The sequence below is a fragment of the Crocuta crocuta genome, unplaced genomic scaffold, assembly GCF_008692635.1.
Source record: "Crocuta crocuta isolate KB4526 unplaced genomic scaffold, BGI_CrCroc_1.0 scaffold371, whole genome shotgun sequence".
NCBI classification, from domain to species: domain Eukaryota; kingdom Metazoa; phylum Chordata; class Mammalia; order Carnivora; family Hyaenidae; genus Crocuta; species Crocuta crocuta.
The window spans coordinates 987876-1005243 of NW_027530617.1; the positions used below are offsets into that span (position 1 = coordinate 987876).

The window sequence follows — 17368 nt, forward strand, 5'->3', positions numbered from 1 at the left end:
GAAAAAAAAAAAAATCAAGGGCAGTAGCCCCAGAGAAACACTTTATAAGGACTAAAGGAACATCTTACTCTAAAGTAAGTTGAGTCAGAGAAGAATAGCTGGGAGAGAAAAAAATAAATGTTCTCATCAATTTATAAATAATACACTATTGTCTACTATTAATACAATATTTTGTTTAATTTCCTTACACAATAAAAATGAAATAATATGAGAAGCAAGCAAAGCATGTGACAAACCTAAAAACAGTCTTGTGATTATAAAATCCTTTTAGATGGCATTGTATTAACATGCTCTGCCTAGTCTTTAATTCCCGAGTGGATTGAACAAAAGAAAACTCAATTAAACTGGTATCGACTAAGATATCCTGACAAGCTAAGTTTAAGCTTGCTGCCCTTAGAAATGGAAATTCTCAACCTGTCAAACTGTTGCACTTCTGCTCATCTGAATCTGCAATATAGGCCATCGTGTCACATGGGGAAAAGCAAAAGATGAGGCAATCTCTCTTTCCGCAACCAACAGTGTCAGTCAGCCATTTTCCCAGCTCTTCGCAGCTCAGACCCTAGAGAAGTAGGCCCAGCTCTGGGCCAGAGCTGCTTCCCAGTCCTGCCTAGCCCACATAACTCGTGTTATGGTTGGTGCTAGCTCCTAAGGAATTTGCCCATGTTGGAGAGATACTTCAGTCTAACGTCCCTGAGGTAAACCAGGTTTTGAAAAAATGCATCAGAACTTTTTATGTCTGCACTCAAAAGAGATGTGCTGGGCGATGAATGCAGGCACATCATGAAACACCCTTCCTATAACCAAGAGCTACTTTTAACAGACAACAGAGGCGGCCGGAGAGTTTTAATTCGTCCAGTTTGCTGTTACCCTTGGAATCCGTTTTCTGTGATTATGAGGGTATAATGAAACTACTCCTTAATCTGCCAAGGACTGTGACTCTGGGATGTTGCTAAGGAGAAGTGTGGGGACCCCAGACAGTTAGCAAAACCTGGTTGGAATCTAAGTTCCTCTCCCCTCAGCGGGTGATTCAACCCCTAAGTTTCAGCATCTTCAACAAGAAATGTGTCCCCCTATAACAAAAGCACTTGGAAAACAATGATGAAAAAAAAAGAAAAGAAAAAGAAAAACAATGATGGACCCTGGCCCTTAGCAGGGAGGTAGCAAAGGGCCATTATGTTCTGTGTTCTCTTCTTTAACAAACCTCAAGATCTCATGCCTCGGGCTTCTTAGCTGTGAAATGAAGAACCGTGAACCAAAACTACCCAGGTTGAACTGTTTGCAAAGATAACTTTTAGGAAGCCGACTTATTATCCTAAAATTTTAGATACTCCTCAGTACGATTAAGTGACACTTTATTTCAAATGACTGATTCAGTTTTGAATCTCAGATTGGCTACTTCAACAGTTGTAGGACTACAAACTTTTTCATAGAATTTAAAAATGAATCTGAAAGGTTAGACTGATAAGAAATTATACAGGATGAGTAGTGAAGTTCAAAAAAGACGAAGTGCTGGTAAGACGTCCAACCAGCTTTACTTACCGCATCATCCAGTAAGTTTCCCGTACTCTTTTTTCCAGAAGACTTTGATGAAGGAGAAGGTGAAGGCAAAGGAGTAGAAAGTGTTTCTTCCTGCTCAATCTCTTTTTCCAATTTTATCAACCCAGGAGGTTCCACACCATACCTTTTAAAAGACACTGGATCAATACACATGCATAACTTATAAAGATACACATACCATACGTGTTACGTTTGATCATGAACAGCATAGGACCAAATTGCTGACTATTTAAAACTAACTTTCTTTGGTCTGGCATTGAAATGGAAAGTTCTTAAACTGGTATCCTTTAAAGCAGCAAAAGACACATATCTCTGATTTATGTGTATTTATCTATAGATATGTGAGTTTTGAAGATACAGGTCTACATAGATATACACACATGTACACTTATGTTTAGATATGTATACACACACATGAGTAGACATCTGACATACTAAGAATAAAAATACTCCATGTAACATATTGAGGCATTAACATGAATTAGCATGTAAAGTTTAGTCTACAGCTTTTAGATTTACTAGCTTTTTTAAAATTTTTAATGTTTTATTTATTTCTCAGAGAGAGAGAGAGACAGTGCGAGCAGGGGAGGGCCAGAGAGAGAGGGAGATAACAGAATCTGAATCAGGCAACAGGCTCTGAGCTGGCCGTCAGTACAGAGCCCGATGCAGGGCTCGATCCCACAAACTGTGAGATCATGACTTGAGCCGAAGTCGGATGCTTAACTGACTAAACCACCCAGGCACCCCTAGATTTACTAACTTTGAGATTGCTGTAATTGAATTCCTATTTTGAACACAAGCTTGTTAAAGATGAAAATAGCAATCCCCAAGACAAATGTCCTTATTCACTGCTAATTGTACACCTCCTATGAGTCCAGAACAAGGTACTATGGGTTATACTGTGTCATAGGTTATACTCTTAAAAATAACATACGGAGGGCCACCCGAGGGGCTCAGTCTGTCGGGTGTCCAACTTCGGCTCAGGTAATGATCTCATGGCACATGAGTTCAAGCCCCATGTAGGGCTCTGTGCTGACAGCTCAGAGTCTGGGGCCTGCTTCATATTCTGTGTCTCCCTCTCTCTACCCCTTCCCTGATCATGCTCTGTCTGTCCGTTTGTCTGTCTCTCTCTCTCAAAAGTAAAATAAAATAAAATTTAACAAAATTTAAAAGCAGGGGCACCTGGGTGGCTCAGTCAGCTAAGCGTCTGACTCTTGGTTTTTGGCTCAGGTCATAATCTCACAGCCATGGGATCAAGCCCTGTATCAGGTTCTGCACTGAGAGTGTGAAGCCTGTTTGGAATTCTCTGTCTCCCTCTCTCTCTCTGCACCTCCCTCACTCGTGCTGTCTCTGTGTCTCTCAAAATAAATGAATATACTTAAAAATTTTAAAAACAATATAATGAAAGTATGTATAGAAGGTATGGTGAAAGAAAATGAATAGGGAGGACACAGAGAAGCAATTTAGAATAACAATATATTAAAAATTATGTGTTATAAATGATCACTACCATAGGAGTTCAAGGGAAAAAGAGATATAGATGTTATCAGCATTCTTATCTCCCATAATTATATTTTTCTTAGGCTAAATTTAAAGTTGGTTTGGTTTCTCAGATGCATATCAGTTTACCTAGGTGGGGAAGACCAAAGATGACTTGGGAATTTGGGAGTTGTGAAGGACCTTTGGGATCATCTAGTCATATGCTTATATTTTTACAGAATAAAGAATAAAGATCCAGACAGGGTACAGAACTAGCTAGCAGCAAGACAAGAAAACCCAGATTTTTTGAGTGTAGGGCTCAGGCTGTCTCTCTGGGATTTTAATCAGGTGATCACTTGTCAGAAAGAGGAGGAAAAGGTCACTTGGAAATTTTAAAAAATAGGTTATGGGTAATCTACAAAGTAAGTAATCTATATAGAGAGAATATGTAGAAGGTATGTCTATTATCTTAGAGCAACTGGTATACTAAAAGGATCATTAAACGCAAAAGCTTAAGATTATTGTCCTATTCTAATGGCTTGTTACTTTAACATCATCACACGTGTTCAGTACACGTGTACGCTTCCTTGCTTGGAGGGGAAGCAATTCCCCCACTCTTGGTGTTTTGTTCTGTAGACAGTGTTCAGTGAATTTAATCCCTGGCCTCTCTCTTTCATTACTCACTCTTTTGCATCAAGGTGAAGGGATTTATCAAATTGTAAAATCTAAGGATCAACTGAGCCTGCTTGACTCAGTTCCCCCTTCCTCTAGGGAAGAGGCTACATACAAAAAGATCTCTGAAGAAAATTCCACCCTGATTCATCTTTGTAACTGGCCTACTTCTGGAGGTCAGTCAAAGATGCTGAGCATGTCTGTCAGCATGGATCTTATCAGTAATAAAGGTGATATTTGATGTTGCATTTGCAAGTATTTTGTTTCAATTTCTGATTTTTTTCAGAATTTAGAGGCTAAGGATGGATGCTGTGTCAGATGCTCTTTGACAGCTGGAAACTTGGAATTTAGTACAAGACAGTTTAAGCTGCCATAACTCAACTGAACAATAGCTGTTTTGAGAAATGTCTCTAGGAGACAAGCATAATTTTTAGTTACATCAATCATTAGCTAAGAGACCTAGGCACCATTTACTACATTTGTAATGTTTTGTTTATATTATTCAGCTCATGGGACATAACGGCAATATGCACTAGACTGCAAATCTGTGACAGTGGAGCCGCTGTCTGATTCACAGCATCCCCATTTGCTAACAGAGATCCTGGCATACAGTAGGTACTCAATAGCTACTGTTTGAATGAAACAAAAAACCCATGGTGTCATACAACATATTTGGGGTTCCAAATATGAACTTGATTTTACGATTCTGGATCTTTAACCGCATATCCCTTTAATAAAACATGTGAATAGTAGGTGCACATAAATAATTTACCAAAAGTTTTTCCAGGAGATTTAAAACCCTATCCAAACTAAATCAAATACATCTTCCCCCCGCTTTCTACTACTTCATTAATTACGCTGAACCCAACCCAGCATCTCATTACTGTTGACAAGTACCAACAATACTCACGTGGAGATTTGTGTATCATTTTTCCCTGAGGTAGCCTTGAGCTAACTGTGCCATTGACCTCATCTTTAAATTTAGCAAATCACTTAACCTCTAGAAGTCTGGTTTCTGTCAGGAAAGCAGAAATGAAAACGGCCTGCCTTAGGGGTCCTATGTAGCAGTGCAGGGAGAGAGGGAGAACATTGGAAAAACAACTAAGGTTGGCCATCTTCAATGTATCCAGCACACTTGGGCATCTTGACATTCATTATTTCCCAGCGTCATTTTAAGTTCAATGTAAAATGGAAATTCTGAGGCCTGTGTTTTAACATTGTTAGAAGGAATTTTAAAGGAGTAGCCACTGTATGCTCAATACAGTGTCCAACACAGGGCATATTCTCTCAAAATGTGTAGATAATTGACATCAAAAGTTGTACCACTAGAAAACTGCAGCACTAAGGTCCTTTGGGCAAAGCTTCTGAAAAATATCTTACACCACCCAATGAAGTAATGTAACAGCCTGAAAATTAAGACGTAAAGTAGTATTATTACTACTCTTTATATTATTACTATTCTTTGTATCATTTACAAAAGAACTTATTACAGGCTTTCTTTATATCAGTTTTCAACAGCAGAAATATCTCAGCGCTGCAGACTCGCACAGCAAATTATAAATTCAGCTTTGCTACTAACTCACTGGATGAATTGCAGCAGGCCACTCTTTTTAATCTCCCTGGATTTCTTTGAATTCTTAGTCCATCAAGGTATAAAATTTTGTTATGTTTTAATGTTCTTAAGAGAATAACACAAACTGGGCAGCGAAGCTAGAGGAATTTAACACACTAGAATTCACAGCCAATTAAAAGTCAATCATAAGTAAAAACATCATATTTCAAAGTACAAATTAAGCCAATTGGAAAATATGATTTCATTTGTAATTGTCGGTGGATTCAGGCCACCTTTCAGGAATAGGCTGCATAAATTCTTTCTTTTCTTTTCTCTTTCTTTCTTTCTTTCTTTCCTTCTTTCTTTCTTTCTTTCTTTCTTTCTTCCTTTCCTTTCCTTTCCTTTCCTTTCCTTCTTTTTTCTTTCTTCCTTTTTTCTTTCTTTCTCTTTCTCTCTTTATCCCTTCCTTCCTCCTTCCCTTCCCTTTCTCCTTCTCCCTCTCCTTCTCTCTCTCTCTCTCTCTCTCCCCAAAGTAAAATAATAAGAAATAGGTTACAGAGTAAACAACAGCCTTCACCATATCCAATACAGTCTGATACAAAGTAGACTTAGTTTGACTGAAGTTGGTAACAAAGTCATACTTAGAAAACCTTGTCCTGGAGATTTTTTCTTTATCTGGGAATGCTGAAAATTAGCTCTGCCACTGAACATAGAAAATCAACACTAAGCTCCAAATCTCTGCTTATATTGGCTTTTAAATACTTCAAGCTGCCTAAGGTAGAGTCAGCTAGTCCCAAAATGTACACTTAAATACGATTCATTGGCTTCCTGTCTGTCTGGAGATGTCAACAGGCTGTAAATCATGACATCCCCCTGGGGCCGGGGGCCCGCACCTGCAAGCCAACTTAGTTACCAAATAGGTCTTTTTTTTTTTTTTTTCTACTCTCTAAAAGGCTGCTTCATTCTGGCTTCCATGATTAATTCTATACGACTTCACATTTTACTTTGTGAGGTTTTTGCAAATCTATACTGTTTTCTATTCTTTTTTTTTTTTTTTTTTTTTCTACAAGATTTTAGAGTTTTGGAAGAGAGAGTTTGTTGCTTTCACACTGAATAAGGGTCGAACTAAAAATAGCAAGAAGGTTGAAGGCACTAAAACCTTCTATATATTCCAGTGATAGGAGAGAAAAGTGAGTAATGAAAGGGCAATGACTTGGGTTTTGTCTCATTGAAAAAACAAGGCAAAGTACTAGGGAAAGGCTCTTCTGGCTAAGGACTTTATGAAGAGGTTCTAGGAATGCAGTTTTTTATTTTCCTGGCATGTGACAGAATTTTTGAGATTTGTCTAGATGACATAATTGAGCTTCCAAACTGGGCCCTAAACTAGAGAATTCATTCAAACTATATAGTAGACTAGAGTTTTCAAACAAAAGACATCTGGGGACTATTTCACTAGAGTTAGGGGGACACATTTTAAAAACACCTCCTTTTTAGGGCAGATAAGTTTAGAGATAAACAGATATGTTTATGGTTAATGGATAGTTTATAGATTCTTGCCAGATAGTTTTGCCCCATTTTCATTCTGTTTCAAAGTAATTTAAAGATAGATTTACATTTGGAAGGAAATTTCACCTGCGTGAACACATGTGGTATTCTTAGCAGTCAGAGTCCAGTGCTTTACATAAGATGTACTAATTAATAAATTTTGTATAAGAGTATTTTTTTAAGCAACATTTCGTTAGGCCATGGATTGAAATAGGAAACATATGAAAACATTCACCAAGTATATTTCTTTCAAATGGTCATAAATTGTGTTCAAAATGAAGGAGGTATTCAAAAATAAAAATATAAAAAACTCCACTAAGACATTACGTATTGATTATGGCCCCCAACTGTTGAAAATTTTTAGCTTTTAGCATAAAGCTAATCTTAATTCTGCAGTCTGTAAAATACTCATAGGAATATTTTTTAGCAATGGATATCAAAGCATTGTCATTACAAAAGATTTTCAGGTTTTATTGACCTGCTTTTGCTGAGTGTTTTACTTTCCAAAAGAAAAGCATGCATATTTTACACTCAGAAACTGAGTTGGTTTCTGAAATATTAACAGTGGGAGTTCACTCTCCAGTGATGATAGCTCTATTTAGCTGAAAATAAAAGGAGTTTTACCCGTGAGAACAAAAATAAGTGGTCTCATTCTCCCATCTCAGAACTCAGAGAAGCCCAGCTCCAAGGGGCTTCGCTGAGTGTTCCCAGGCAAAAGAACACAGCAGAGAATCAGAAGCATCTTGAGAATCCTATCTGAAGTGACGCTGATCCTTTTAAGACAACATTTGTGTAATTTTAAGAAATGTTCACAATCAAATATTTAAAAAAACATCATCTGTCAGTGATTTTTTAAATGCACACAAGCTCACAAGATTGTACTGGAGACTTTGTTATGGTTACAACTCGTCTACTGCGTGTGCAAATTAATGTCTTGATTTTTTTTAATGTCTTGATTTTTAAGAACAAAGCTGCCAGTTTTGGCTAAAGCTGCCTTAACTCAGTAATTTAGGTAATCCTCTGTGGAGGAGTGGGGAGAGGAGGAAGCACAAAATAAAGATGTAGACATGGGTTTTAATATGTCTACAGAAAAATTTAGGAGTAAAATTAGATCAAGTGCATGAGTTTTCCTTTTTTTTCCTTTAACTAATATGCTCCAACTTAGGGCTTAGGTAATGAGATTTGGGTTTACTGGGCTGTTGTCTGTAAAGCACAACTGAACTTCCATTAAAATTAAAAAAAAAAATCTTCAAATGTGTACAGATAGAAATTTAGGCATACATTTGTTTATTTTTTATTTTTTAATGTTTTTATTTATTTTTGAGGAAGAGAGAGAGAGAATGAACAGGGGAGGGCAGAGAGAGAGGGAGACACAGAATCTAAAGAAGGCTCCAGGCTCTGAGCTGTCAGCAAAGAGCCTGATGCAGGGCGCAAATCCAGGAACCATGAGATCATGGCCTGAGCTGACTGAGACACCCAGGTGCCCTGTTGATACATTTATATTTAAGTGTTCAATCTATTCACTCGGTATTCGACTGGTTTACCTTATCCTGCACACAACAAAAGTAACACCCTGAACAACCTCAACAAATTTCCGGTGTAGGTGTGCAATACTTCACATCACTCAAATAGGTGAATAAAAGAAATAGCAATGTTTACAAACTGAGCACTGGAACATAAAAGTTATCTTAATCCTCAGATAATTCCTTTGTGAAATTTGTAATTTTTTTTTTTTGTAATGTGAATAATTACTGCTTTCGTCAGCTCCCATGGTCATAAGTGTGGTAAGAAACGGAGCCATCCGTTCTTATCACAGATGATGATGATGATGATCATGATGATGATGATAACGATGATGCAGGATGAAAATTTGGGCGGTGATGGTTAGATTTATGGCATAGATTGCAGTATGGCTTCAAAGATATATACTTATCTCCAAACTCATCAACTTGTGTACATTAAATACGTACAGTTTTTTCTTTGTCAATCCTATGCAATAAGTGCTTTAAAGAAAAGGAAAGACACGGAGCAACCCGGATCTCAATTTTTTCAAATTTTGGGGAGAAAAACCCCACAAAACTTGACATGATCTTTCATCATAAAGTTTATCATGCCATTATGATCCTCTTTCATTAAAATTAAGATTTTCATTTGTTTTCTGTACTATGGCAAGGGGCCATTTATGCCAGACTCCGAGATTTCTAAAGGGACTTAATATTGGGGAGCGCGTCTTCTCCTTTGATGACTCAGTCACAGTTAGAAAGTTTATGCCAGAAGAATTCCTAATCAGAGTGCTCTGAGCATAGAAAGCATAATTACAAAAAATAAAATAAACCCAGAAAATAGGCAAAAAATACAAATTAGAAAGAGGAAAATGACAACTCACAGCTAATTCTGCAGGTGGTACAACTCCTCTTTACCTCCATATCACAGCTTTCAGAATCATGATGCTTATTTCATACATATATTGAGATTAGTAAAGCAACAAAATGGAATCTGGCATTTTAGAATAGTCTAGCAGTACAATTACAATTAACAACTGAGGGGCGTCTGGGTGGCTCAGTCAGTTAAGTGTCCAACTTCAGCTTTGGTCATGATCCCACAGCTCATGGGTTTGGGTCCCACGTCAGCAGCCTGGAGCCTGCTTCGGATTCTGTGTCTCCCTCTCTCTCTGCCCCTCCCCTGCTCGTGCTGTATCTCTCTCTCTCTCTCAAAAATAAACAAACATTAAAAAAAATTTAAATAAACAACTGAACAGAAAGTGTTCTGCCTGTCCTTCTATTAAGCAGGACCTCTACACCATCCATGTTTCTCCCACTTTAACATTTTAGGGGCAGCTGCTCATTTACTGAGATTTTACTTGGTGTGTTTTCCTCCCTCCAAGTATTTTTAACTTCCCCCTTTTTAGGGGATATCTGTAGAGTCTTTGGTACTCCTTTGACTCAAGGCTGTTTGCCCTACAGGTCAGAAGCCTCAAGACTGGTGGCGGAGTAGCTTAGCAGAGTCCTAGCTAAGTCCTTCCGTGTCTTGTTCCCTCGTAGAACCCAAGAGGTGACAGCGCTGGAGGGGGTGGGGTCCCTGGAACAGCTCGACGCTACAAGCTCAAGCGAAGCCCTAGTGCTACAGACATCAGCGGACAGAGGACTAGGGCCCCTCTCCCAAGACCTTCACACAGAATCTGGGAACAGAGTGGGGGAGAATTGGGAAACCTCCAAATGTCTCAAATTGACTTTTTCACTTTGAGCAGAGCCTCAGTCATAGTTACCTTGAATTCTTTAAAAATTGAAAAAAAAAAATCTTTCTCATACCCGCTTGTCATGGTAAAGCAAAATTCCTGGCTGATGTACAACTTTTTGAGATTATGTTGCTATCATGTTTTATAGAACTTGGAGTTACTTCTGATTGCAGGTTAGTTTTCCATTGGATCAAACAAAACAGAATAAAACAACACAAAACAAAACTCAAGTCTATTCACTGGCAGCAAGCTTTCTACCCGCTGCTGTAGTCTGCTGACATGCACACCCTGTATTCTCTTGACGGTGATGTCTTTATGAATTTCTCTCTGAGAACTTTCACCCAGAGCCAGTGCTCTCTTTATCTTATTGGTTCATCCGATCTCTGTCCTAAAAGTATACCCAGATCTAGATGAAAAAACCTCTTCCAATCAATTCTTAGGTTTTATTTTGAATCAAGACTTCTTCCAACACTTATACCCTCGTTTCTAATTCTTTGGGCTTCATGGACCTCTCAGAAGTTGCATTTGGTCATTTGCCAGATAATAAAAGAGAAGACGTGAAACCAAAGCAGATTAGCTGAGGTAATAAAGTCCCTTTCTCTGCCGATCTAGCTAGGATTACGACTTCTACGGTTACTTCCATTTTCTTAGAAGAAAAGGATTCCAAACCTATCGCCACTTACGAAAGATGATATTCTATGCTTGTCTCTAATCAAACTATGGAGAATAATTTATAAACTATCCCCCCACTTGGAACTAGAAGCGAAACGAGCTGATAGGTGCCTCAGTCAGTTGAGCATTTGACTCTTGATTTCGGCTCGGGTCATGATCTCAGTGTCATGGGATCGAGCTCCACTCCAGGCTGAGCAAGGAGCCTGCTTGAGATTCTCTATCTCTCTCTCTTTAGCTCTCTCTCTCTGCCCTCTCCACCTCTCAAAATAAATAAATAAACATTTAAAAAATAAAAATAAAAGAGCTGAGAGTTGTTGAATGAGGGAAAATGAGAAAAGAAGAGCAAAAGAGGAGATAATTATTAAAATTATTAAATTTTAAGAAATGTATTAAATAATAATAAATTACATTTGGGATTATATTAAGAATTAAACTGCAAAGAATAAACAGGGAAAGAGAAGGAAAGAGAGTTGGGAGAGAGAGACATAAGAGGAATAGACTTTAGTGGAAAGAGTAATTGTCACATACGACTTCATGTACAAGATCCTCCCCCACCCCCAAGAAAAGGTTGGAGGGAAAATCTATTGGATTGGAGGATATGTTTTCAGTAAATGCTTATTAGACATAGTGCCTTAGAGAAGATCGTGGTGTTAAAACTATTGGTGGCATGCTTTTATTTTGAACAACTGCTCTTGAGATGTTCGAACCGATTATATGAGAAAGTAGATTCTCAAAACCCAAGTTAAATTAGCAATGAAAAACCAGCAAGCATCTCCATCACTTCGATGCTGAGGATGGTCCATGTCTTGACATAGTGGCAGCAGTCTGACCTACCTGGCTGCAATCCGGCCAAGCTCTAGCAAACAGAGACACACTTCTCTGGGTTGCTTGTGGAGGACTGAAAGACAAGACAGAGGTGGACACCTTTACAATAGAAGGGATTGTAAAGCAGCTCAATAGCTAACAGGCTTGCCAATGACCTCTCATCCCTCCCGCTTCCAGTAAATGAGATAGTCTTCATTCTGACGTTCACAGAAGCCATCCTATCCCACGATACACTTAGCTCTACTAAAGTCTTTCAAAACGCTGCCCAACATCCTTCCTCAAAGCCATGAGTCTCAGGAAATCTCATCCGGAGTAAATCTCCTCCAGAAAATGTTTTACTTTATTAGTTAATATTAATAAGCCAATACTGGAAACATTAGTAGCTGTGCTATTATATAAATACTTGATATTTTAAAATACACAGTACATGGGGCAACTGGGTGGCTCAGATGGTTAGGCATCCAAATCTTGATTTCAGCCCAGGTCATGATCTCATGGTTCATGAGATCAAGCCCTACATTAGGCTCTGCACTGATAGCGTGGCCTGCTTGGGATTCATCCCCCGCCTCTCACTCTCTCAATCAAAATAAATAAATAAACATTACAAGGGCACCTGGGTGGCTCAGTCAATTAAGTGTCTGACTTTGGTTCAAGTCATGATCTCATGGTTCATGAGTTCAAGCCCCACGTCGGGCTCTGTGCTGACAGCTCAGAGCCTGGAACCTGCTTCGGATTCTGTATCTCCCTCTCTCTCTCTCTCTGCCCTTCCCCTGCTCGTTCTCTCTCTCTCTCTCTCTCTCTCACTCAAATTTCTGCTCTCTTTCTCTCAAATATAAATAAATATTTTAAAAAATAAAAAGTAAATATACAGGGGAGCCTGGGTGACACGGTTGAGCATCCAACTTCAGCTCAGGGTTGATCTCTCAGTCACAAGTTCGAGCCCTGCATCAGGCTCTGTGCTGATAACTCAGAGACTGGAGCCTGCTTCAGATTCTGTGTGTGTCTCTCTCTCTCTGCCCCTCCCCCACTCATGCTCTGTCTCTCTCAAAAATAAATAAACATTAAAAAATTTTAATAAAGTAAATAAATACACATTACAAAAAAAGATTTAAAAAATTTATTTGCTAAAATACACAGTATTTTTAGCAAACACAGTATTTTAGCAAAAGACAATGGAGCAAAGACTAGACTTTGCAAAATCCTGAGTCTATCTTCACCAGTGATTTCAGCAGAAATAATGCAATGAATAAGGAGAAAAATTATACACCACAGTCGTTTGTTATCCACCACACAAGAACATCAAGTGAGATTCTGAAATTTGATGTCCTTTCCTGATCAAGTCTGATTAAATGGTACTTTAGAAAGATATACTTTCAAATGAATGGATTTGCAAATGCATATCAATATATATATTATCAGTCAGCTTTGCCCATAAAATGAACAAATTAGTAGACTGTCCTTTGTATTGATCAAATTCTAATATAATCTGATTACTTAATAAAACTTGCTTTTCTAATTGCTTTGGACACATTCAGTAATGCTGAAAAATCATACTTGGATTTGTTGAGTTTACCAAGATCATTTCCTGCTTGCATTGCTCTCTATAAGCCAAGATAGAGAATTTTAAAAATATTATATTTATTTAAAAAATATACAGCACTTAATAAAGTCAACAGGTATTGAAAAAAATATATTGACTTGAGAATGGTCTTTACATGACAATATCCTGATAAAAGAAAATACTAGCTTATTGATGGCTTATTGATATATTTTAAGAAAAATGATATTGCTTTAATTCTTAAACATAGAATTTTATGATTCCATTTCCCAGCATCATTCAATTCCTTTAACTTAAATATCTTATTTTTTCTCCCCACAGATTATGATAGTGGCAATATTTGATTCACTGACACCAGAATGGAATTTGTTTGTGATGAGTATAAAGAGAACATTTAGTTGGATTGCAAAAATATATGATTTCACTTGGCTTTAGACACAATTTTGTCATCTTGTTATAAAATGTCACCTTTAAACCTTTTAAATTAAATTCTATCCCCATCAACAATGCCCTTTAAGATAAAATTATGGAAAATCTCAATTATAGACTATTTCAATTCTTGGTAATATAAAACTTAGTTTTAGCTGACCCTCAGTGAATTCCCCTTATTAAGAAGCCTAAAATTATTTCTAATTTAAAAATCTTAAAATATGGATATTTGCTACTTCCAATTTCAAATGCACTACTGGTTGACCCTGGCTGGGCTGATACAAACTTCACAACTTTTGATATATTAAGTCGACTTCAGTGCAATATAACGTAGGGACTGTAATATCTCATAGGCATCAATTTCAAAAAGAGAACAATAACAAACATTACAAAGCAGAAGCTAACAAATGAATCAACCTTCCTGTCTAGATAATCAATTTTTTCTGATTCAGGCTTTAAAAAAAAATACCCTGTCCATGGAACAAGATAATAAACTGGAGTTTTGAGTGGAAACACGAATATACAAAAACTGAAGAGAGGAAGATTCTTAAGGCCCTGTTAATACTCTCATCTTCAGGGAAAACTGTGTGAAGCAAGTGGCTACAGCAGCCGGAGATGTGGATAAAATCTCATGCATTTCTTGATGGAAACAGTGTCAAAGCATATAAATTTCTAGTGAATGGACCATATTAGGTCAATGTGCAGTCACTACCCAGGTTTAAAAAGTAATACTTGACCCAACTATGCTGATTCCTTAACCAACTCATTATAAATATTTTGAGGACTATATAAGCGCTGGGATAGATACATTTTATGGAAAATAAAATTGATCCTGAAAAAAAAATACAATCATCTGGCTAATGAAGGAAAGACAATGTGATATATAAGACACATTACTATTGTGTACTTCTTTGCTTCCTCAGTTGAGTTAGTCAACTTAAAACAGATTTGGCATGCCTAAACTCAGGTGTTGAATCTACCATGAACTCCTCAGAAAATTAATTTTGGCAAACTAAACAGGAACTGTATGATTCCTCATATCCTCAATAGAATCAGCCTATACAATTTAAGACAAATGAACTTCTTTAGCACGATTTCTTAGGAAAAACTAGTAGAATGATAATATTTTACAGCCCGATTTTCTTGGAAATATATTTTATAAAGGAAAAAACTGCTTCAAAAAAACCCACCTGTGTTATTGTATCACATATTAATGGCTTTTTTAATCGGTGTATTATACCTGGCTCATAATGACCAAACCCCTCAAAAAACAAAAAACAGTATCTGATGACTAATAAGCAATGAATGAGATGAATCCGTACAGATGTATAATTTAACACAAAACAGTAATGGCTCAGTAAATAATATATCTCAAAACTCAAGGACGGTGGCAATCATCTGGTGATGAGAGTGGTATTGACAATGAACTAGATAAAGACTAAAACCTTACCTGGTGCCTTGAGAAAACGCAAATTATATCAATGTTTGCTTAATTGTAAAAGCAAATATTCTTCCCTTATTGCTATAAAATTAAATTCAAGAGTCTTTCAATAGTATCTAAATTTGCTGAAGTGGTGACTTTATTTGGTTTTTACACTCAAGCAAGTTCTAAACTAAGTTAATAGAAAGAGATTCAAATCACAAAGATCTGAGTGTGAGTGTGAATGCTTACTGGTTGTATTATCTTTTGGGTGGTTATTCTATAAGATCTCATTTTTCTGAGGAAAAACAATAGTGTACACCTTGCAATATTTTCGTGAAGATTAAGTGAAATAATAGTTATTGTTATTCTTAGCACAGTGCTTGTCACATAGGAAAGATTTGCCCAAGGTTAGTTTTATTATTTTTTAATTTTTTGCTATAAATTCTTTGTTTAAAGATTATCTTCATTTAGCTTAGACAACAATAATTCATTCATTTTTGTTCCCTAAAAACCTGTTACTGTGTGTGTACCAATCAGATATTTGTCACTACACTAAGCACTATAAAATCTTTGGAATAGGGACACCTGGATGGCTCAGTTGGTTAAGCGTCTGACTTCGGCTCAGGTCATCATCTCACGGTCCTTGAGTTCAAGTCCCATGTCAGGCTCTGTGCTGACAGCTCAGAGCCTGGAGCTGCTTCAGATTCTGTGTCTCCCTCTGCCTCTGTGCCCTCCCCCGTTCACACTCTGTCTCTCTTTCTCTTTCTCTCTCTCAAAAATAAATAAGTATTAAAAAAAACTTTGGAATAAAAAAATCACTAGTGGTAGAATGTGTATAATTTAAAGTGGTCTTATTATAGTGAGTGTATTTTGAATATTTTCTCATTTATTTTATATCAGAAATCGTTAATAATAAATCAATCTAAATCAAATGCCAGGTTAAGTAGGTCAAATTGGGCAGCATATGCAGAAATATAAAGCAGATATCCCATACCCATCACAAGTTTGTGTTCAGTATAGAGCGTAAGTAACAATTATATTAAAATATGTCATTTTGTGGAACAGCAAACATCTTACATTAGTTTTCCTGTCTCTGTGAATAAAATAATTTAGATGAGTTCATGTTTAGTAAATTACCTAAGTTGATAATGTATTACCAATTGCATGTCTTTGTCATGATGACTTTTAGTATGTTGCATTTGAACAAAAGACTTTGTATCTAGTCTTTTTTTTTTTTTTTAATTTACTTCTAGGAGAGAGAGAGAGAGACAGCATGAGCAGGGGAGGGTCAGAGAGAGAGGGAGTCACAGACTGAAACAGGCTCCAGGCTCTGAGCTGGCAGTCAGCACAGAGCCCGACGCGGGGCTCGAACCCACGAACCGCGAGATCATGACCCAAGCGAAAGTCGGACGCTTAACCGACTAAGCCACCCAGGCGCCCCTGTATCTAGTCTTAAGTATATTCATTTTAAACAAATCATTTTACTGATTCATCCTTTTTAAAAAAACATGAAAACCTCTACTTATACTGAAGTTTACAGTAGAAAACATCTTTTTCACTCTGTCACTGAAACATTTGCATAGTCTTCTGCTTTAAGTTAGGAGACTAGGGGATCGCTGCTTTTTCTTTCCTCTAAAAAATTCTTTTTAAAACAAATCAAAAGCACTCTAGTCAACGGTAATTATTATGCCAAGGTTTTGTCATTGGGGTTTTTCTTTTAAATAATCAAAACCATCTCAAAGAAAAGCAGAATGTGGAACACCTCTGGGGAAAGTAACACAGATCCCTATTCAAAAATATGTGGCAAGAGACTCAGTCTTATAACCTAGATTCTATAAAAATCTCATGGGCATCAAATGTCAAACGGAGTGCTGTTAGCTCCAGGAATAGAAAATGAGGCCCTCCACTAAAGCAAAGGGTAGAGTTTCAATGTCACAGAATCTGCAAGTATAAAATGCATTCAACCATAAATGTATAGTTTGGCTAAATATATTAAGTCTCAACACATGGGCAAAGAAGTGAAAGCATGAAAAACTGTGTTGTCTATTTGGTCTCTATAAATTAGAGACTATAATCTGCTGTTGGCTCTGAGAGAAACTGGCTTTTAGGTTTATATTTAGGAAGGAAATTTGAGATAAAATTATCTTTTTGACTGAATATTGTTTAATTGTGAAAATATCATAAATGAATAGCGGTCCACTTCCCAAACTAGAGAACACCAGGCTCTAATACTCAGAAAGAGTGGTATAATAAGAAATACAGTAAACCGGAAGTCAGAAGTATGGGGTTCTAATCCAGGTTGCTTACGTTTTTCATCTCTCAGACAGGCATTTTGCCTTCTACTTGCTCTTCCTGATGAGGTGAAGGGCACTTGGTACATATAGCAAGCCCTCAATAAATGTCACTCCCTTGCTACTTTAG

The 17368-nt window shown here is 37.2% G+C and overlaps 1 protein-coding gene across 2 annotated transcripts in view; it reads right to left on the reverse strand.

The window, feature by feature from the left end:
* The window catches only part of GAS2 (growth arrest specific 2), a 127479-nt gene that overhangs the window by 60137 nt on the left and 49974 nt on the right, over nucleotides 1-17368 (reverse strand). For both annotated transcript variants that reach the window (XM_077768058.1, XM_077768057.1), the window contains exons 4-5: nucleotides 11547-11610; nucleotides 1540-1681 (exon numbers count right to left, since the gene is read on the reverse strand). In XM_077768058.1, the coding sequence (XP_077624184.1) occupies nucleotides 1540-1681; nucleotides 11547-11610 (206 nt within the window). The remainder of the gene's footprint in view (nucleotides 1-1539; nucleotides 1682-11546; nucleotides 11611-17368) is intronic.